The sequence below is a fragment of the Biomphalaria glabrata genome, chromosome 13 (assembly GCF_947242115.1).
Source record: "Biomphalaria glabrata chromosome 13, xgBioGlab47.1, whole genome shotgun sequence".
In the NCBI taxonomy this organism is placed as follows: Eukaryota; Metazoa; Mollusca; class Gastropoda; family Planorbidae; genus Biomphalaria; species Biomphalaria glabrata.
In genome coordinates, this window is record NC_074723.1 from 31,550,041 (window position 1) to 31,574,015 (window position 23,975).

Here is a 23,975-nt window from a genome sequence, read left to right on the forward strand (position 1 = left end):
GAAATAGAAACAACAGATAACTCTACATTATTCCGTGTTCTTACACTCTTCGCTAGCAGAGTGGTTAACGCATTTGATAGAGAAGCTGAGAAGGCTTTAACCCACAAGTTCGAATTCAGGTCGTTTCCCTATTTTTAAAATAAATTTAAAAGCGATCACCTAGATATCTCGTTCATTCTCCCTCAGCCCCATGCCGACTGATACACTTAATTTTATTCATTTTAACTTATATTTTTTTCGCTTGCTATTATATGTTTGTTTGTTGTTCATTTTAAATAATGCAGGACAAGGAGGCTCATTTACTCATTAGATTCTTCTTTTTTTATATAAACATAGAATGAATTATATTTTTGTTTCGTTGGTTTTAAAAATGATTGCATAAGGAAATGGAAGTAAAAACTTACTTTGTTTATTAAATTACTTTAGTAAATTACATATTAAAACAAAAGACAAATCATTGTTAATAAAGTTATTTTATATTTATCTACATGAGTAGGTGGGAAAAACGAAATACCATTTTTAAGTTGAATATTTAGATTTATGTATTCCTCAGACGTAAAAGCTTTTGGAGATGAGGTATAAAATAATGTAATCTATAAATTCCAAAACCAAAAGTTATGGAGTTAAAGGAATTTGATGTAATTTAATGCAAGATACTCTCAGAGAGCGGATCTAGAATATCATAGCTATCAGGGATTTGGTGATATTTGTGTCTTTATTTCATGATATGTATTTTTAAAAAAAGGAAAACAGTGCTGGAACAATAGACACGAAGAGAATGTAGAGATGGACATGAGGGTAAAAACAAATTGTGTATAACAAACAATGTAATAACACAAATATATATACAAACAGAAACTTGATGACTTCAAACATGTTTTGGAAATTTATTTCTTTTTACGTCAAGATGCTTGTCGTTGAAACGAGATAATGGAGCCTCTTGTGATTAAAACAAGAAACTTCGTTAGACATTTTCATTTCTTACTTTATTTTTATTTATTTTTTTATCCTTAGTACGTAATTGAATTATTGATACACATTTCTCTCCATATATTGGAGACAGTAAAAGATAAAGATAATATTACAACTGCTCTGAAAAAAAAAAGGAATTTGATGTATTTTAATGCAAGATACTCTCAGAGAGCGGATCTAGAATACAATGTCCTAATTCTAAACCCCCTTGGAGGAAGGATGCCTTTTGAACTCTACATTATCATTACGAAAGTCCGTTGTGCCTACTACAAAACCAATACTACAAAACCAAATACTACAAAACCAGGCATCTTGAGTACGGTTTACAGTTAGAATTAGGATTAGTCTTACGGTTTGTGTCGTGAAGTTTATATAAAAGTTATTATTAGACTCAGAGTAAATATGACATGTACGTTTTAATTTAGAATGCTGCTTTTTTTTTTTTTTTTTTTTACAAAGCGTGAATCAGCTTTTTGTCTATCTGGTAAGAAGTGTGTCGCACCTATTCTCCGATCAAGTTGAAACTTTGCACTATTATTCATTGCCGTAGACAAGACATGGATCAATTAAAAAAAACAAATTCAATTAATTACTGGTAATTAATTATTTGTTTGATATCTACTTCACTATTCACAGATATAGCTGAATATGTAGGGTTTGATCTCCTTAGATAACTGTACACGTCATTTCCCCCGCACATATTGTCGGAACAAATTTATACTTTAAATAATTATTTTTTTTGTACCTAACAAATTAATGAATTAATTTAAAAATTAACTAAGTAGCTATTGGTAATTAATTATTTTTGGTTGATGTCAAATAAGGGAAATAACTTCTACATCATTGAGATATTTACTTGTATGTGCGGAGTTCCTCCCCTTAGATAAGCTTTGTTTTTCATTGTCTCTGAGTTATCTTTAGACGAGACTCAGACAGTAATACGACTTCAGCGACTCGCCTCTGAAGAATCACACAACAAATAAAAAAAGAACTACATTTTATAGCGCATGTTTTTTTATTCTATGATTATTTTGTACATTTTGTTAAAGGTATAAAAGTGCTATATTTCATAAATATAATAAGTTATATAAATATATTTTACATTAAAGCCAACGGAGTAATATTCATCTCTACAAAATACAAGGGATGTAGTGGGTGAATGGTAAAGCGCTTGGTTTCCGAACATAAGAGTCCCAGGTTCAAATCTCGGTGAAGACTAGATTTTGAATTTCACGCCCCTGGGTCCACCCAACTCTAGTGAGTTCCTGGCTTTAGTAGGGGGGAAAGGTAAAGGCAGTTGTGTGCTGGCCACATGACACCCTCGTTAACCGTTGGGAATAGAAACAGATGACCCTTACATCATCCGCCCCAGGTCAGAAAGGTCATATACTTACTTAGGATCATTAACGTATACAAAGTACTAACTCAATGTCGTTAAATGAAGACATGAGTGACATGTCTCGTTTCTATTGAAATATTCTTTTCTTTGCCCCCACCAGCGATAGGCCTTGCCCTTGTGGTTGCTGATTACTGTATACAGAGGCGTAGCTAGTGTGAAGGGAGGGAGGGGGAGTTTGAAAATCCCCCCGGGACCCCAACTTGAGAGGGCCCCCAAATTAATGTTTTTTTACATTAAATATTACGCAAAAAAAAAACAACATGGGCCTTAAAGAGGTCAGACATCCCGGGTCTCGAAATGATGGCTGTCTGACTTCGACAGATTACTCTGGAGATGTCTGGGTTTCTTGTATGGGTGTATTCGATGTACTTAACAAACAAGTAAGAAGACCTACACATGTAACAAATAGGCAAGACTAAGACCGTTATACAAACACAGATGACGTTTAATATTGAAAAGGCCACAATCGAGTCTCTGTGTCTAATATTACGTTCTCCCTATGAAGTCCTAACACCAACTGTCTATATATTAGCATAAATAATCTCTAACCCAACTAAGTCGTGACGTCACTAAATGTCGCTTTCAAAGTCCGTCAGCTATGGTGCGTCTCTATACTAACTAATAATACTAACTGTCTCACGCCACCCTCACCCCCATTGTGACCACTTTCGCTTTGAAATGTTTTTAATTTTCGGACATCAGGAATGGCTGTGGGTAGGGTTGGAGCCCGGGACCATTGCAACGAAAGTCCGCAGCATTTCTCACATGACTAGATGGCATATTGGAAGAATGCGTAATACAGGCGAACACAATTTTCCAGTGGGAGACATTTCCCCTCATCTACTGTGTGAGTAAAGGGAGATAACCCTTCCAAAAACTACCATCTTTTTAATCCTCAAAAGGTCGCTGGAAAAAAAAAAAAAAGGGTGGGCGGGGGTTCCCATTAGCAGGAACAGGTGGATGATGGTTGTAAAAGATTTTATAACACATCTATTATAATATAGTAAAACGTACTCAGGACTATTCAGTAAAATTACGTTTCCGCCATAATTAACTCTTAAAAAGGTTTTGTTTTTTTTGGGGTCTAACATTGGTTAGTGTAGTCCTCTGCTTTATATATGTTTAATTTTCAGATTGAATCAAAAGACCGTCAGAAGCATTCGATGTTGCTTTCAAAATAGCGATCACGATACTATATTGGGTTACCATGCCATCGAGAACATTCCATCATTGACACAACCAATAAACAGAACCGTTACGATCAAGAACAATTAATCAATGAGAAAGTCAATTAACAGAAGTATTTTCCATCAAGAACAATCCATTAATGACAAACCCAATTAACAACAAGAACAATCCCAATTACAAATCTAATGCAAACACATATTTATCACAAGTGGCCGCAGCGAATTTCGGAGCTACACAGTTTCCTCACTGACAGCTTTGTCCGGTATCGCCTCGACGCCATTTTTCTTCTCTTCCTGCACGGACTTCTCCCTGAAGATGACCTCCTCAGCTCCTTTGTCCAGCAGAAGGAACAAGCCAGCGGTGAATTCGCACACAGCCCCAGCCCATCCCACGATGTAGGCCCAACCAAAGCTGCAATGAAGTAACACATTATTCTAAAATCAACTCAGGTTAAATAATTCTGATTTTAATCTAAAGGGAAATAAACAAGTTTATGGACGAAGTCAAAGATGTTTTACAGGTTACCTCTCTTTGTTTACCTACGTTACTTTTCTTATTTATGCAAGCGATTGAAGAGATCGCTAAATTAAACTAATATTTAAATTGATAATTAAATTAAAATTTCTACCTTACGGATTTCATTTTGTCGAAACAAAATTATCAAATAATTTTTGTATTTTAAGAAATATTTATATAATCAAGATTACTTCTGTTCACTATGTATCTAACAAACCAATGTTTCCCAAAATGGGGTATGCGAACCCCCCAGTGGTATGGGAAGAATTTGGAAGGGTACGCATAGCACCTCATCAACTAGGCTGATTTTTTAAAAATATGCCTACCCATTTATTATGTTGTGTTAATAAATTAAAAGGTGGAGGCGGCGAGGGGTACTCAGCATTACAAAAATTATAAAAAGGGGTATACATAGGTCGAAAGTTTGGGAAACACTATAGTAAACAAAAGTAAAAGGCTTACCTCCAGTGGATCTCACTTCTTGTCGACATCTCAGATAGAAATTTGATCGGGAAGATAACCAAGGAGATCAGCTCAAATGCCGCTGAAACACGTCTGCTTATTAGTCACGATATAACATCAATAGTTCAAAACATTTTAAAAGATTTTATGCAATTAGGTTAAAAGAAAAAAAAATTCAGAAAACGAAAAAATGACATCCGCCCTTCACTACATCTTCACGTTGCAGGAAATACTAAAAGAAAGTATCTCTTTCAGACTTTGTGATCTACGAGGCAGATGATGTAAAGGTCAACTGTTTCTGTGGCTGACGGTTAATGAGGGTATCTTTTCCGTGTGGCCAGATCAATGACCAACCGCCTTTACTTCCCCCAATTAATGTCAATTACACACCAGAGGTGGATGGACTCAGGAACGTCCTGAAAATCCCGAGGTTCAAAATCCCATTCTTCACCGAGATTCGAACACGCTACCCACAGGCTACGAAGCCAAGCGATCCACCATCTGGCTACCACGTCCCAGCTATAAGTGCAAACTGAAGAAAAATAATGGCTATTTTTATTTTATCCTAGAAAGTCAAAATCTTGTGAAATGTACAACCTGCAGCAAAGAAGATTATGAGGCCGATCCAATACAGCTTGTACTTCAGGATGAAGTTTGTAGTCTTGAGCCCGACAGAGGTGATAGCAATGGCGGCCATGCAGACGATCAGAGAGATGATACACAAGGCTTGACAGATCGTTACCCACTCTTCAGAGAAATAGGGGAAGTAAAACTTTTTCAAAATAACGCAACATTGTACATTGGAGAGTTACATACTAAATGCTATTCAGAGTAATCTGCTCTTTGTTCACATTTTAGTTCTAACTTGATTCTACAGTAAAACGAACAAAAGTCTACAAAAATTATTAAATGGTTTTAAAAATGTAAAGCTTATCAATACTTCTTATCTCTGTACACTAGATACACCATTGTTATTTATGGATGTGCCTCCATTTTATGAAAATCTTCAATACAACTTTTTATTCTTGGACTGGCGCGTTTAAAAATTGAACAAATGCAACATGAATTAACAATTTCTTAGTCAACTTTAACATTTCTAGGAGATGCTTCTGATGTGCAATGTATTTTAAAATCTGTACGCATTCTAATTGCTGATGGACTTTTAAAACAAATTCTAGGTTTATTTTGATACAGAAACTGGTGGTATTTAAATCAACTAATGCCCCGACATGCTTCAAAGCAAGAGCTAGAAAAGTTACACTAGGAACTTGTAACACATGAATGCAATGAAACAGCAAATAGATCTAGTATTGTCTTATATGCTAATTACTGTAACCTATTTTTTTTTGTTTGCATTGTGATTGTTCAGTTTTAATTTACTTTTTTTTTAAAGAAAGGTAACACTTCATTAAAAAAAGACGGGGGGGGGGGGCGCAATGTGGAGGCGATATAATGGAATCTAAAGAAAAACGTAGCAACATTTAAAAAAACACATTGAAATAAAGGTACAAAAATAAACAATGTGAAGGACTCTATACAGAGATCAATTTTGACAGTTAAATAATTGATTGACCATTGCTATGTAATACACACGAAAGTGCTTAGAAATTGAATGCAGCAGTGATCAAAATTTATGCTGTTTTTAAATCACGTAGCTTCTGTATTCTGTATACAGGGAAAAAAAAACTAAGGTTCCTTTTATAAAAAATCCCTTATTGCTAGATGTGCTAAAAATGTGTGGCTGTTTATTAGGGACATAACAATTAAGGACATCATGAAACAAGACACCGTGCAGTTTTTTTGGGTTTGAGTCGAAAAACTTTCAGGGTGACTTTAAAGGAAATCTAGACGTGATGAGAATAGCTCCATACTACGTAGTTTGTGTGTCAATCTAGTCATGCATGTTAATCAGTGACTTAAGCTCTGCTAAGTCGCTGGTTTTCCCGGCTGATTCAGGCAACCCATTACATCCTCTAATAGTACTAGTGAAGAAAGAGCACTTTTGCAAGCTTGTCCTAGCATATGGAATAGGAAATATGGAAGAAACATTAGACGCTCTCTCTATCTCTCTCTCTCTAGTTGAAACGTTTTTTTTTTTTAATAAAGAAATAGTTAATGAGAAAGAGGTATGTCTATGTCTCACTACGCTCTACTACTCTTTTGCTGGAACTGGTGAATGTGATAGCGGGAAGGGGCCTGGATCCAGGATGTTACGATTCCACAGGGCATACCCAGGGCCAGGGCCGGTTTTAGGCCACTGCAACCTATGCGGTCGCAGTGGGCCCCGCGCTTTCATAGGCCCCGCGCAAATTCTAGGTGTAATCATTAAATTGCAAAATATATATGAAAAATTCCTAGAGATCTCCTGAATTTATTAAAATCTCCTGAAAACTCATAAAAATCTCCTGAAAAATAGACTAAATTGTCATATGTTGGTTTCATTCATTACGGAAAACGCCAATCCTACGCGCGATAACAGAAAAAAATCATTGTCAGCTTTCATGTAATAAAATGTAATAATCGGGTGAGTTTTCACCTTAATCGGAAGTTCCAATACTTTTATTTACTTTTATAGTTACTGACATAAAAATATGTCATAGGTTGCAAGGTTCGTAAAGTAAAGTTAATTTGATCGCAATTTTGTACTCAGTAAAGAATGACTAAAATTCAAAGTTCATTTTTTTCTAATACAAAATCTTAATTTTCACTTATCCTTATTCCCACCCAGACTAGGCCCCGCGCTATCAGTTTCGCATATGGCCCAGCAACTGTTAGGACCGGCCCTGCCCAGGGCACAGTCCACCTTAAGCTTTCTACTGCAAAATAGTTTCATTTGGAGAGCTCTGTGGATGGCGGAGAATGGACCATTGGCCAACCCCACCTTGTCCCATGGATATTCCAGTTACAGTTTCAGACTCGGATGTTCTTATAATTCAGTATTGGAGCAAATCGTCAAGACTGAAAACTCCCTTAAAATGCTGGGATTATATTATATATACAAAATTAAAAAGGCTGAGGAAACACCCAGCCTACACTAAATGCTAAGAATAAGATAGAAAAAAAAAGGTAGATTTAATACGAATGTTAACTGCCTCGCATTAAGATATTGTTTAAGTTATAGCCTAATTCTTTTTTTGTTTCCTTTTTTTTATATAAAGTTCTAGTTAGTGTCCTTGACATTGTTTAGTCTAACGTGAAACTCTCTAAACAAAAAAAAAAAGATGATTCAGCAACCAACAAAGGAAGAGCATTCAAAAAAACTATCAACACACTGTCAATGTCACGTGATCACTAAATATAGTCTACCAGATTGAAAAGCGTATGATTGAAATGGGGCGATTTAACATCAAAATGCTCACTGACCTATATTCTAAATACTTTTATTCATTACTGTGTTCTACATTGACTACGTGTCATGCCGTATGTTGTTTTTTTAATAACTAAATTATTGGAACAAGACACACATTTGTCTACATCTAGTAAACTCTGTCTTACCGTGACCTGTTGAGAGAAAGACATGGACCAAGTTAGTACAGTTAAGCCTCGTGTAGTAAGAGTCGTCAGTTGTTCATTATTACAAAATACTGTAAATTCTTATGTGTTAAAAATAATGTATAACTTATAACAATTATCTCCCCTTTAGGTGAGCTCAGCTTGTGGTGAGGGTTAACGTAGAAACAAAAACTATGATGTCAGAGAAATACACGTTCTCTCATTCTCTCTCTCTCTCTCTCTCCTCTCACATACACGCACATTTATTTCCCCTCTCTTATAGTCTACCTCTTTGTTTTCTCTCTCTCTCTTGTCATCTTACACTTCTCTCTTTTCAACTTCTCTCGCTCTCTTTTTTTCTCTTTCTTTAAAATTCTTCTCTATTTTTTCATCTCTTTTTTTTTTCTTACTTTCTTCAGTCGATCCCTTCCTTTCTTTTTTTCTACCCCCCCCCTCCCCACATCTCTTGTTTTCCATCTCTCTGCTTTATTTCCTATTTCCGCATTCCGTTTCTCTATCTCCTCTCCCTCTCTCTCTTTTTCTCTCTCTCTCTCTTTCTCTTTCTCTCTCTCTTTCTCTCTCCCTCTCTCTCTCTTTCTATCTCTTTTCTCTCTGTCTTTCTCTGCCTTTCTCTCTCCTTCTTTCTCTATCTTTCTCTTCATTACTCTCACTCTCTTTTTCTCTTCAATCTTTCTTTCTTTCTTTCTCTCTTTCTCTCTCTTTTTTTTCCTTCCCTTTCTTTCTTTCTTTTTGTCTCTCTCTTTCTCTCTCTCTGTCTATATCTCTCCGTTACACCACATTTATCAAATGAAATAGAACTAAACAATATATCGTTCTATTTTTTTTTTTAATACTTTTTTTAAATTTTAATCAATCTTTAAATCTTTTATTGTCTTAAAATCTTTAATTTTAAATATTAATGACAATGACTTCTAGGCCAAAGATTAAGATTCACATGACTACGGAAAAAAATAAAATTCAGAAATGTGTAAATCAGTTGTTGTTTTTTTGAAATTCCTTAGACCAAAAATATTATGATCTCGCTCGCTTTAGACAAGTTTTTAACTTTTTTGGTGTAAGGCATTCAGGTAGAATTGAATTGGCGAAAAACTCATGGAAGTGTCCTCTTCAAAAGAATATTTTGATTCAATTCTGTTATATGCAATGGGAATGTCTTCGATTCCGAAGGTTAAGGATGAGTGCAGTGTTTCACATGACCCCGCACGCCCAGTTTCGACCTGCATATTTTTACACATCTGATGCAGACGAAACTGTTATCCGCGGTTGCTTTATTTAAGTTCTCTTTAGGTTTTCTGCGCCTTTCCGCTAGTAATACTTTTCTCTGGGCTTTAAAATGTGTGTCCCTCTACCATGATGAGAGCTTTTAATAAATATAAATGATGTTACTTAATTAAATAACATTTTATTTTTTAACATTGACATTAATGTCGTTTTCACTTGATAAGTACTAAAAAAAAAAAAAGATTAATAGCTACAATACAAATAATCAAAAAAAAAAAAAGACCGTCTTTGTGTTACGGTCACAATCTAAGAGACTCTGTACCTAACAGTAAGATTGAATACTGTCGTACCTCTGGGCAAGCTGTTATCACACTCCACCCAGTCTGGGATGCTCCGGTTGTAGACACACTTCTCCCACAAGCCTTCCAGAACATCCTCAGCCTTGAGCCAAGAGGTAGCTGCCACTGAGATCATGAGAAGCAGCACTGCCAACACTCCGCACAGCAGCCCCAAGACCTGGGAGTAGTAAATTTACTCATGCTGGATGTATACCGTTTTAAAGTAAAAAAAAAAAAAAAAAAAAAAAAAAGTAAAGTTCCTCTTTTAGAGCTTGCTATCTCTAGGGCAGATGATGTTAAGGTCATCTGTTTCTTTGGCTAAAGGTTAACGAGCAGGGTGTCATGTGGCCAGCACAACGACCAACCGTAGGTAGGCCTACCCTAAAAATCCCGAAATTCAAAATCAGTCTTCACTAATATTCGAACTCAGAACCCCAGGTTCGGAAGCCAATTGCTTAACCACTCGGCCACCTCGCCCCCTACCCCCAAAGTTTGTTCAAATAGAAGTATCTTCATATTTGTTTCAAGTTAAACATTAAGAATTAACTACGCTTTCGTCAGTTTAGTTGTACTAGGTGTTTGGGGCTACAAACCAAAGGGGGGAGGGGAAGGCTCAGCACGGTTGATCGATATATTGTAACGTAATAACGCAGCTTCCCCTGCCTCCCACACACAAAACTCAGACAATAGATTAGCTGTGCGGTCGAGAGGCTTGGCTACCAATCAAGGGGGTTATAGGAGGCTTGAGCACTTGCCTGCAACGTCACAACTTGTGGGCAGTTTAGACCAATAGCTCGTTGCCACGTCACAGGTGTGTACGAATGGTCTCGTTCGCACAGAGTTGTGTTTGCTTATTTCCTATACGAAGCACGGAAAACTTTCTCCTAGATACCCCTTCCCCCCCCCCCCCCCCCACTGGTCCACAAATGAGATTGGACCATAGCGCTCGGAGCATGCTATAAGCATATTAAAAAGCTATTTTAAAAAAAATCTTGCTTAAAATGTTCCCAAGGTCCGAAAGCAACAAGTATCCTAGCCTGATTGTCCACTCTACAATATGAGCCATCACGTGGCAAACAAATAAATTAAATTTGCTAAAATAAAACAAACCTCTAGAAATCCCAGAACGCACGTATTTACGCTAACTCCTGTCCACTATTATTTGCTCAGTATTCACGAGCTATTGAGTGATCAGAAGTTGACTTTGTACATTGACATGCAGTACTATAATGTACTTCCTGTTCCTATGTTTTGAATGTAAAATGTGTTTAAGCCATTTACAGATAGTTCGACTGCAGTAGCGTCACAAAATACAAGTGGGCCCGTGTTTAAGAAAATGATGTCCTACCAAGTCCTCCTTGAGTGTAATAACAAGCAAATTAAAAAAAAAATCAGCAAATTAAAAATTCAGCACAATTACTGAAATATATATATATATATATATTTAACTCCGTTTTAAAGCCAAATTAATTAATTATCACTACTTAAGTAATTGGTTAATTTTTGTAATCAATTCGTGTTTTGTTACTGACAATTAATAATTGTTCAAAGTTTTAACTTGATCCTAGAATGGGAACTGAGAGAAAAAATGTGTACATTTGTACAAGAAGGATAGACAGAATGAATAAAAGCTTTGTAAAAACCTATTCGACTCATGATGCATGGATCAGTACACTTTTTTAAAAAAGGCATTACAATGCTGGAAGATACAATTACATGCCATCTGTAGCAGTGCTCTCAATTGAGTGACGACTTCTATGTAGTTAATAAGACTTGTCTTCGAGTCCGAAGATTAATAAGGAATGCGGTATTTCCCGTGGCTACGCAGCCCCAGTTGTGACCTACATATTTTGCCACATCCAGGGCAAGCATAACCTTTGTCCGCCGGTGGTTGATTAAGATTTTCTTTTCCCGTCTACGTCTGTCCTCGGCAGCGGATTTTCTTTTGGTCTCAAATAGCCCGCAGCCTTTGTAGTTAATACATGATATAAATTCATTAGCCCGCGGCCTTTGTAGTTAATACATGATATAAATTCATTAGCCCGCGCCCTTTGTAGTTAATACATGATATAAATTCATTAGCCCGCGGCCTTTGTAGTTAATACATGATATAAATTCATTAGCCCGCGGCCTTTGTAGTTAATACATGATATAAATTCATTAGCCCGCGGCCTTTGTAGTTAATACATGATATAAATTCATTAGCCCGAGGCCTTTGTAGTTAATACATGATATAAATTCATTAGCCCGCGCCCTTTGTAGTTAATACATGATATAAATTCATTAGCCCGCGGCCTTTGTAGTTAATACATGATATAAATTCATTAGCCCGCGGCCTTTGTAGTTAATACATGATATAAATTCATTAGCCCGCGGCCTTTGTAGTTAATACATGATATAAATTCATTAGCCCGCGGCCTTTGTAGTTAATACATGATATAAATTCATTAGCCCTCGGCCTTTGTAGTTAATACATGATATAAATTCATTAGCCCGCGGCCTTTGTAGTTAATACATGATATAAATTCATTAGCCCGCGGCCTTTGTAGTTAATACATGATATAAATTCATTAGCCCGCGGCCTTTGTAGTTAATACATGATATAAATTCATTAGCCCGCGGCCTTTGTAGTTAATACATGATATAAATTCATTAGCCCTCGGCCTTTGTAGTTAATACATGATATAAATTCATTAGCCCGCGGCCTTTGTAGTTAATACATGATATAAATTCATTACATTTATATTCTTGAAATAAATTTGCGTTCGTTTCTTTGTTTCACGAGCCTCTGTGGGCCTCTCAAAGTTCTGGGCCCGCAATGAACTCCATCATGCCATGAGAGCTACGTTAATGTTACTGTTTAGCCAAGGGAATACTATTTATTTCAGGAAGAATATAATATTGGAACTTACAATGCTTCAAGAGTTGTTTTATCAGCTTAGAGAATGTCAGTTTTAACACGATATATTACACAATAAATAGTTACATTATAAAATGAAAGGGGGCGCGGTGGCTGAATGGCTAAGCGCTTGGCTTCCAAACATGGGGTCCTGAGTTCGAATGACATTGAGAATTTCGCAATTTTTAGGACGCCCATGACTCCACCAAATTCTAATGGTTACTTGACCTTAGTTGGGGAAAGCAAGCGCTTTCCTGGTTCGAATCTTGGTGACGACTGGAATTTTTAATTTCGGGATCTTCGGCACCTCCACCCAGCTCTAATTGGTACCTGACATTAGTTAGGGAGAAGTAAAGGCGGTTGGCCCTCGTTAGCCGTAGGCCACAGAAACATCATCTGTCCTATAGTCTGAAAAGGGAACTTTGTGCGCTCTCGAGTGTCCCATGTTATATATAACCTTTTATTTATTAATTAATACACAGAGATTCAACTTAAAATAGGTGTATATTTAAACAAGTGAAATGATAATTATAGCAAGAAATATGTTTTAGAAATATTTTTTTTAAAAAAAGCTTATATTAAGAATGTTCTAAAATATTGTGATGTCGGATTTTCACTATCTTTTCTAGTTTACGAGATCTAAACGGGACGGATGGACAGACAGACAGACCTTTCACACAAAACTAATAGCGTCTTTTCCCTTTTCGGGGGCCGCTAAAAAAAACAATTTATGAGTAGTTTTTTATATTATCGCGTGAACTGTTGCGCTGCACCACAGACATGAAATACTTAACTAAATGAATTTTTTTTAAGGAAATGTTTTTTTTTCTTGAGAAAAAAAATTATTTAATATGCATATAAGTGGAACATAATTTAAAACAACAATTAATAAGTAGTTTTTCATATTATCACGTGAACTGCAGTGCGGCTCTATACACCTAGAACACTAAACTAAAGGACATTTTGTTTTTGTTTTATTTTTTTTTATGAAATGTTGTTTTTTTCCTTGAGGCTTTGAATAAGAGATTGACCCTTTACAAAAAGATTAGATCAATTAGATAATCATTATATGACATTAGTTAGGCCAGGTTGACATTTAACTTCACCTTCACTTTCACCTATTTCTTGGTCTGATGGACCGTTGGGGTGCTACATAAGTTAGGTCAACCTTCTTTCTTCATTCTTCTCTGTCATTTGCCTTTGACAGAATTTTATTCTGATGTTATTTCTGAAAATATTGAAACCTGCCTTTTTACCTGCCTGGGTGGACCACTTCGGGGGCCGATTTTGTGTTTGTGTTTCCACACAAACTATTTTTGTAACATTGTTATTTTGTTGTTGTTTTTTTAATTTGCTTAACGTCTGAATCATATTGTTCTAAGCTGGGACCCTGGCGAGGTTCATCTAGCTCGAATAGTATCTCAAATCCTTAAGTTTTACCAGGCCCTGACTTCACCTTCATTCTCTTCAGTCTGCTGAACCGTTGGTCACATGATCTGTCGACCGTCTTTCTCCACTCCTCTCAGCCTGTCTATTCATTTATGTTGTCTTCCCATCGCTTTCTCTGTCTATCTCTTCTTCTTTTTCCTGGTAATTTTCCTTGTAGGACTGTCTTTCGAATCGTGAGGACCTTGTGATATGGTCATAACATTTTAGTTTTTTGTGTTGTTGTTTTTGACAGTGGTAAGCAGGTCATCTTAGGGCCATATTTCCGTTGCGATCCTGTTACCAATCTCCTCATTTATGATGCGGTCTTTGTAGGCGATACATAGAATCCTTCTACAGCATCAACATTACATCGCTTGGATCCTCCTCTTTACCAGTGGCGTAACTAGGGTGGATGTCACACAATGCGGTCAATATTTCCCGTTGTTGTTTTTAATTTTGTTGGACTATACTAGTCAATATTGAGCTAATTCTCTTCATCCATTGGTGGTTACACAATTATAAAATGAATATCCGTTGTATTATAAATGTTCGTTGTTTATGACAATTTATGAATGTTATCAAATTTAAAAACCTTCTAAAATAAACTGGTCTACATAGTACTGTCATGTTTGTAATGATGAATGAAACAGTTTAAACTGTCGTCATCTAAAGATGCAAAAAAAATGTTTATAAACGTGATAATTTAAAGCGTACAAAATCTAATAAAACGCTCTTAAAAATCAAAACTTTTCTTAATTTCAAACTTGCAAACTTATTAACAACTTCATCCAAAGTTTTCACTTTCAATAGACAGAATTGTTTGATATGAACGTTTCGTGTTTGTCCCTTTGTTGATTTCAAATAGTTCTAAATAAATTTCAATTTTAACAAGTATTTTCACATGACTCCACAGACTGTAAGAAACAGTTGAAGGCGTAGTGAAAAGATTGGCAGAGATTATATAAAGTCCAAATGGCATTCCATGTGTAAAAATTTCATTCATGCAGTTTCTTGAAGATTAACTTTTGCTGCCTATCTTCTGGTTTGTTATTTCTATTCATGATAAATCATCAAATACAGTGACTTGTTTTGAAACGAATAAAACTTAATCGGTTGCTTAAATATATCTATTTATTTGTTCTAATTGGCTACGCTAATGACATCTAGTTTAAGCTGAAGCTTCAGCATAAAAATGATCAATGCACTCAAGCATTGAACTCTGTTTCTTGTCTTGAATAGGGAGCCCGGCATATTAACTGTTTCTTTTCTTCAATAGGGAGCCCGGCATATTAACTGTTTCTTTTCTTGAATAGGGAGCCCGGCATATTAACATTGTTCTACTAACATTTTCTTATCGTTTTTTTTTTGTTTTTTTTTGCGATTGAAGTATCAGGTTATTGTTGTTGTTTTTTTAGAACCCTCTCCATGACATTATGAGCTAGCGTGTCATGTTTATGAAAGAGAACATGTTTACGGTTTCACTGGTGATATAAATTATGGTGTAATGTTTTGGACATTGTGATGGAGTTTCAATCAAAAGAAGAAGAAGAATACAATAGATGCAATAAATATCTAAATATTAATTGTGAGTAATCACAGTCAGGTACCTCGCCACTGACAATTATTTTTTTTTAAATTGTCTGCTATTGAATAAGTGAATTTTTCCCACTTGGGTGTCACCCCCTTTTGGGCCTGAATGTCCCCGCACTTCCTAGTGACGCCACCGCTCTCTAGTTCTGCATTCAGCGTCCAAGATTCGCTGGCATGCGACCATAACCAAGGAGCGCATCATCAAGGACTTAGGGAAGTGTAGTGTTTGATGCTCATAATAAATACCTTTAATGGCCGCACGATGACCACCTTCTCTATGACGACAGCTTTGGGTTTGTCTTCATCTTCCGCTCCCATGATCCTCTAGAACTGCAAAGAAAAGAAATATATTGAAACATTATTTCTACCACACCCATTCTCTGATCAAGTTGAAACTTTGCACAATTATTTATTGGCAAAGACAATACATGAATAAAAACAAGGTTACAAAGACAGTTTGTGTGGAGACACAAACTCAAAATCGGCCCCCCGAAGTGGTCCACCCAGTCAGGTAAAAAGGCAGGTTTCAATATTTTCAGAAAGAACATCAGAATGAAATTCTATCAAAGACAAATGACAGAGAAGAACGGAGAAAGAAGGTTGACAGATCTTGTGTGGTGCCCCAGCGGTCCAAAGACCAAAGGATAGGTGAAAGCGAATGTGAAGTCAGATGTGAACCTGGCCTAACTAATGTCTTATAATGAATGTATAATTACGGCTCTAATTGTTTTGTAAAGGGACAATCTGTTATTCCACAAGAAAAAACATTTCCTTTATAATTTGTATCTCTTGCGATATATTTGATGACATTTTGAATATGAAAAACCACTTATTAATTTTTTTTTTAAATTATGTCCAACTTATATGCATACTAAATAGATTTTTTCTTTTAAAAACAAAGCAAACATTTTTTTGTGTGTAAATGTAGTAGTTAATATAACAGAACTTACTTAACTTAGCAATAGAAATGTAAAAAAAATTGACAAAAAATCTAAAATCGTTTGGATAAATGTGTTAAAAAATATGTTCAGTTTATCTCTCCTACTAAGAAGCCTCCAGTGTTTGTTACTATTAATAGTGAATAGTTGTAAAAGTGGTGTATTTTTATGAAAAAACTGCTTGCTTGAAAGTTAGATTTTTCGCTTTCAGAAAAGAAAAAAGTAGCCGTTGCATCAGAACTTTGAATGGTCTAAAATATTATGATGTAGGATTTTCAGTATAGTTCCCCTTTCGGGGGCCGCTAAAAAACAATTAGTCAATTAATAATTGGTAAATAATTCAATGCTTCAGTATTCAAAGATATGTTTAAATATGTAGGGTTTTGTCCCCTTAGACAGCGCACACGTTATTTCCCCCACACATTTTCTCGGATCAAGTTGAAATTTTAAACAACTATTTATTGTACCTAAAAAATTACGAATCAATTTTTAAAAATTAACCAATTATTCAATTAATTATTGCTTATTAATTTCATTTTTTTAATATCTAAAAAGGCAAATATCTTCTAGTGAATTCTACATTACTGAGAGGTATAATTGTAAATGTGGAGTTCTTCCTCGTAGATAGTTTTGTTTATCATTATTATCATGTCTTTTATGAAGTATTTTTATATGCTCTTTTATTGTTGTTTGTATGTTTGTTTGTTGTTGTTTGTTTGTTGTTTTTTTTTTTTTTGTTTTTTGGGGGGATGGAAAGCAAGCTGAATATTTTGGTTCTAAGTTTTATAAATAAACAACTTTAACATGAAAATGATTTAATAAACAACTGTTTAATATAAAAAAAAAAGGGGGGGGGGGGATTCCCATAGATCAGACCAGTACCTAATAAGTGATAAGCGAGGTGCACAAATAGGAAGATTCTTTTTTTGAATGTCTCCAGGGGCCGACTGGGTGTCAAAATCGGCCCGGGCATTGCTATAAAATTCGGCCCACAAATTCTCTATCTATCTCTATCATGTGATGGGCATCCATTTCTAGGTGTATCGGTCCTTAAAAATCATTGTTAAGTTTGATAATGTATCGATATGCATGCATACAGTGAACTCTATATCTTTATAAGCAATATAGCGTCTTTTCAAATCAGCAATTATGTAGGCCCTAAAACTTTGAACCCTACTAGTAGCACTGTCTACATTCTACATTTTATTTTCGGAAAATGTGTTCGATTAAAAGAGTATTACACTGTAATGTCTGTGAAAGATTTCTTTAAGCACGACACTCAGTGGGCCTTTCATAAAAATAAAAATAAGAATATAATAAGAATATTATAAAAACTTTAACAACTTGATATGTGCAATAGTGACTTCGATCAGGCCATTTCGGTGGCCCTACCGGCCCATTTGGGTACCGGCCCACCAAATGCCCATATAGCCAGTCCGCCCCTGAATGTCTCTAATATTTTTGGATGTGTGGCAGCGCGGTATCAACCGCTTGACTACCAGTCAAGAAGGGCTGGAGTTCGAGTCGTGTTTAAATATCTCCTCCCCCTCCCCATATGTCCACATAAGAGAACGTTGAGTAAATTACATCGTGTGTTGTCATAGGTCTGTACAACGTAGCAACGAGCAATTGGTCTACAGTGACCAAAGGTTGCCACCTCCCAGGTCAGTGTTCAGATGTTCAGTGTTCAGGTGTTCAGTGTTCATGTATTCAGTGTTCAGATGTTCAGTGTTCAGGTGTTCAGTGTTCAGGTTTCAGGCGTTCAGTGTTCAGGTGTTCAGTGTTCATGTATTCAGTGTTCAGTGTTCATGTGTTCAGTGTTCAGGTTTCAGGCGTTCAGTGTTCTGGTGTTCAGTGTTCATGTATTCAGTGTTCAGATGTTCAGTGTTCAGGTGTTCAGTGTTCAGGTTTCAGGCGTTCAGTGTTCAGGTGTTTAGTGCTCATGTATTCAGTGTTCAGGTGTTCGGTGTTCAGGTGTTTAGTGCTCATGTATTCAGTGTTCAGGTGTTCGGTGTTCAGGTGTTCATTTTTTTCTCGATTGGATTTGACGACGTTTTGCGATTATGTGACCCATGACTGGGCAGTCGGTAATGAATATAGCCGAGACCAATCGTTACCAAATGCCTGTAAACTGGCCTGGGAGGAGGCAACCTTCGGTCAGTGGAGACCAATAGCTCGCTGCCACGTCACAGGTCTGTATTCAGGCCTACCATAACGACTGGTCTCGATATAGCCGCCCCCCCTCCCCCCATGATGTAAAATATTGAGAACCACTGACCTAGAGCTGTGTTGTTGTTTTTTTCTGACAGACAAATCAGACTACATTAGTGTATATAGGGGGGGGGGGAGGGGGGGGGGTGATGCATAAGGGTGGCCATCTGTGTTGCGGAATCCAATCTAGCGGTATAGTAACCTGAACAGCTTAAAGGCCAACCACTCCAGTGATAAGCAGGCGCGAGAGTTATTAGTCCCTGCCCACCTCTTTAAATAGTAAATGGCAACAAACAGCTATTCACTCTGAATGTTACTTCTAAGCGACCACTTTTCATCCGTATCCACTATACTGATGATAGATTTACTGTATAATAAGAAATCAGTTCCATTTCAATACTTATATTATTGTCTAGATTAGAATACCTGGGCCGGATTTAAGTAAGATGAGACCCTGAGACGTGAGCATAATTTTGTGGAGCCACATAATGTCTTTAAAAGATTCTAATAATACTAAATAAGTAACATAAAACAAATTAATTAATTAATTCCTCATTTATAAAGCTTGTGGTAGTCAATAAATTCTCATTCTATTTGTTTCTAGTAACGCCTCAACATTGCCAGAAGTATTTCACTGTATGAACAATTCGGGGATTGTTTCTTTTAAACGTATACCTACACCGTCCAACTTTTGGGAAAACCGTTAGACACGTCCAGTTTCATCGATTTTCCAACTATCTGAAGACCTAGCAGTGGCGTAGCTAGGAGGGGAGGGAGGGGGGGCCAAATTTACCCCCCGGGGCCTCACTTGAGGGCCCCCCCCCCCAAATAAGTGTCAGAAATTTTTTGACATTAAATAAAAAGAAATTGCTATGTTATCTTGCTATTCGTGTTGTTATGTAAATAGTGACCATGCTGCATGTATTCCACACATTAGATATAAGATATATTTATTAATTACATTATCTCATTATGTCGAATGTCAAAATGCAAAGAGCCTCTATGATGGAAGACCCACGCGTTAGCCACTGAGTTATACTATTTAAAAAAAAATGGAAGCTTTTATAGTCTAATAAGTCTCAAAAAGCCCGTGGAGTCTGGAAGCGCATGAGGCGCCTTGACCGCACTTCCCCGTGGTGGAGGCTGTCCAGACCTGAGCAAGCTATTATAGCACAGTGCAGGACAGGCCATTGTTCTGTTGGCTCATATTTCTCACGGCTATGGCCAAATTTCGATTCACGGTGCCCCCTCTGCGGGGAGGAAGAGGAAACCGTGCCTCATATTCTGTTTGACTGCCCCAGACTTGATGATCTCCATCTCGACAGGTCTGGGAAACCCAAAATTCTCGACCTGTATGGCGACATTTATGCACTACGCAAGACAGCAGGGTTTCTGTCCAGGGCTTTTGCAAGAGAGGATTTGAGCTCTCACTCAAATGGAGTTTGATGATGATGATGATGATAGTCTAATAAAGTCTATAGTTTAAACTTTTTTATCGAGCGACCTAATTCTCTACACAGGACCTTGTCTTAATACAATTCTATATAAAACACTATTAATTAATTACAACTAACTGATAATAATTCATGCGTTGTCATCGACATTGAATAGTTGTGCAAAGTATCAACTTGATTCTAGAATGGGAAGTGGGAGAAATAACTTGTACAAGATTCCAACTAAGACAGAAATAATAAGCTTTATATAAAAAAAAAAAGAATTAAACTATAATTTAAGTTTCAAATTTTTCGTAAAGAAACAGTTTTCTAAGCTCCACCATTTCTATCACAAAATTATTTCAGTGAACCGGAAGCATATTATACTTTCACTCTAGGGCTACCAGGCAATGGAAATGTATTAAATTCCGAAGATTAAGAGGGCAGTCTTTCAAATGACTACTCAAACTCGGTCTAGAATAGCATATGGATTAAAACTTAGTTAAAACCAAATGAGCAGCTAACTATAGGTAATAAAAGAGATCTGATACGAATTTTAACTACCACGCATTGAAATATTGTTATAAATTATAGATCAATTATTTTGTTTTTATTATAATTTAATTGACAGCAGTGAAGATTAATATAGCCTCTTTCTTATTGTCTACTGTCTAGTTATCGTGAAAATTTCTAATTAAACAAACTTGAATAACGCCAACAATAATGATTAAAATTTAAAAGAAATGTTATGAACGCAATGAATTGACACTTAAACACGTATATGACTTGACACTAAACATGCATATGACTTGACACTAAACACGTACAAGACTTGGCACTAAACACCTACTTGACTTGACACTAAACACATACATGACTTGGCACTAAACACGTACATGACTTGACACTAAACACGTACATGACTTAACACTAAACACGTTTATGACTTGACACTAAACACATTCATGACTTGACACTAAAAACGTACATGGCTTGACACTAAACACGTACATGACTTGGCACTAAACACGTACATGACTTGGCACTTAACACGTAGGCGTACATGACTTGACACTAAACACGTACATGACTTAGCACTTAACACGTAGGCCTACATAACTTGACACTAAACACGTACATGACTTGACACTAAACACGTACATGACTTGACACTTAACACGTAGGCCTACATGACTTGACACTAAACACGTACATGACTTGGCACTTAACACGTACATGACTTGACACTAAACACGTACATGACTTGACACTAAACACCTACTTGACTTGTCACTAAACACGTACATGACTTGACACTAAACACCTACTTGACTTGTCGCTAAACACGTACATGGCTTAACACTAAACACGTTTATGACTTGACACTAAACACATTTATGACTTGACACTAAAAACGTACATGGCTTGACACTAAACACCTACTTGACTTGTCACTAAACACGTACATGACTTGACACTAAACACGTACATAACTTGGCACTTAACACGTAGGCCTACATGACTTGACACTAAACACGTACATGACTTGGCACTTAACACGTACATGACTTGACACTAAACATCTACATGACTTGACACTAAAGACCTACTTGACTTGTCACTAAACACGTACATGGCTTAACACTAAACACGTACAAGACTTGACACTAAACACGTACTTGACTTGACACTTAACACATTCATGACTTGACACTTTAACGTACATGACTTGACACTAAACACGTACATGGCTTAACACTAAACACGTTTATGACTTGGCACTAAACACATTCATGACTTGACACTAAACACGTACATGACTTGACACTAACACCTACTTGACTTGTCACTAAACACGTACATGACTTGACACTAAACACGTACATGACTTGGCACTTAACACGTACTTGACTTGTCACTAAACACGTACATGACTTGGCACTTAACACGTACATGACTTGACACTAAACACCTACTTGACTTTTCACTAAACACGTACATGGCTTAACACTAAACACGTTTATGACTTGACACTAAACACATTCATGACTTGACACTAAAAACGTACATGGCTTAACACTAAACACCTACTTGACTTGTCACTAAACACGTACATGACTTGACACTAAACACGTAAATCTCGTGACCATTTTGACCAGAGGCGAATTTAGCAGTGGTTCCTGGGCATCTGTCATAATGTCACACAACTATTTATGCGATGATATAACGGTGACCTAAGAATACTGCAGGTCCCCCCTAAGGCACGGGACATGAGACGGTTGTACCATTCGCCACCCCCTATGGCCACCTCTCTCGTGACGCACTGACGACAGTCTGAAGGTTTACCACACGCCCAGGCTAACCAGCATATATTGTATACCTAATGTTGAGCATGTATCTAAAGCTAAGTACCCGTTTCTCGTTGACATGTCTTTGACGAGGAGCTATATAACCTAGGTAATTTCGTTAATTGGCTCCTTAAAAAAACAATAATTTACTCACCGTGACAAATTAGCAGATACGAAAATATTTACAGAACTTAAAAGTTTGAGTATTAATTTCGGCTACACAAATTGCCACTAGCATTAATCCAGGATTATTTTGAGCTCAGCTCATGTTCCACAACTCCTGTTTGCTGTGTTGGCCTACATCGTCAGAGGTTTCGTTAGCTGTGTGGGTGGGGAGGGGAGAGAAGAATGAGGACAAAAAAACACTTGTGTGTGCCTACGACGTAAGAGGTGATAGCGTTTCACCTGTATGCATGGTGAGTAGTTAGGATCATTTACCTGTTGATGTGAGCAATGCGTATCTGCACCAGTTTCCAAACACGCACTAATCCAGATAGCTTCCTCTCATATTTATACAGTTCCACATATGAGAACATCTCCATCCCCAACACACTTTTTTTTTTCAAAACAGAACACAAGCTCCACTTTCCACTCACACTATTCACCAGCCAAATAACAAACCACTTACCAAATACACTCCACCGTGTACACTCACACACATTTTTCTGCATATACTCCACCGCCAAATAACAATCCACTTACCACACTAACACTCCATCTTTTACGCATAGCCTACTCCATTTTCAGCATAATACTCCACCTTTGACACATACACCACCTTCCACACACATCATATTCCACTCACATTCCCACTTCCAGCCATTGTATATCAAAAATACACAGGGCCGGATTTAAGTATGGGGAGGCTCCGGGGGAAATATTTTTGTGGAGGCCGCTACACTTTTTCGAAAGCTTTAATTACAGATCCACTAATTACTAAAAATACGTATATCTAAAAGCGAGCTGTATTTTAGAAGAATGAAAGAGTTATATAAATTGAATATAACTTTCCATTTTAAAAAATTACTGTGCATATTTTAGTTTTAAAAAGTATACATTTTTGAGTCTGTGGAGGATTGGGCTCTTTGTTGACGCACTGACGTAAATCCGGAGCTATATGTAGGCCTACTTATTCTAAGCATGCAACAAATGTAGGCCTACTCTCTTTAATCAAGTCACATTTGCCAACCGTGAAAAATGCGAAACAATTTTTACAAAACCAAACAAACTAAAAGTTTCTGACCAGTCGAAATTCGGATATATTTGTTTAGTATTTTTATATTCATGAATTCATGCATTCGCTTTACTTATAACATTATTATTTTCTTTAATTGTTTTAATACACTTTATCAGTGATTATATCAGCGATACCGCGACAGCGTGTAATATCTGGCTAGTATAAGATAAGATAGGATATCGACTCATTTTATTTTATTTTGTGAAATCTTTTCGTTAATCTTCCAATCACCTCAACCTTATTTAATTCATCTATCTAACTGTCCGCAACTGACTGACTTTG

General features: G+C 36.6%; 1 protein-coding gene across 1 annotated transcript; it reads right to left on the reverse strand.

Moving 5' to 3' along the window:
- Positions 1-1,968: 1,968 nt before the first annotated feature.
- LOC106059996 (transmembrane protein 47-like) lies at positions 1,969-22,904 on the reverse strand. The gene is made up of 6 exons (XM_056008983.1): positions 22,611-22,904; positions 15,773-15,856; positions 9,622-9,787; positions 5,135-5,284; positions 4,538-4,619; positions 1,969-3,970 (listed from the first exon to the last, which is right to left on the reverse strand). Exons 2-6 carry the CDS (start codon positions 15,842-15,844, stop codon positions 3,790-3,792), a joined length of 651 nt encoding a protein of 216 aa, XP_055864958.1. The 5' UTR covers positions 15,845-15,856; positions 22,611-22,904; the 3' UTR covers positions 1,969-3,789.
- Positions 22,905-23,975: the final 1,071 nt, after the last annotated feature.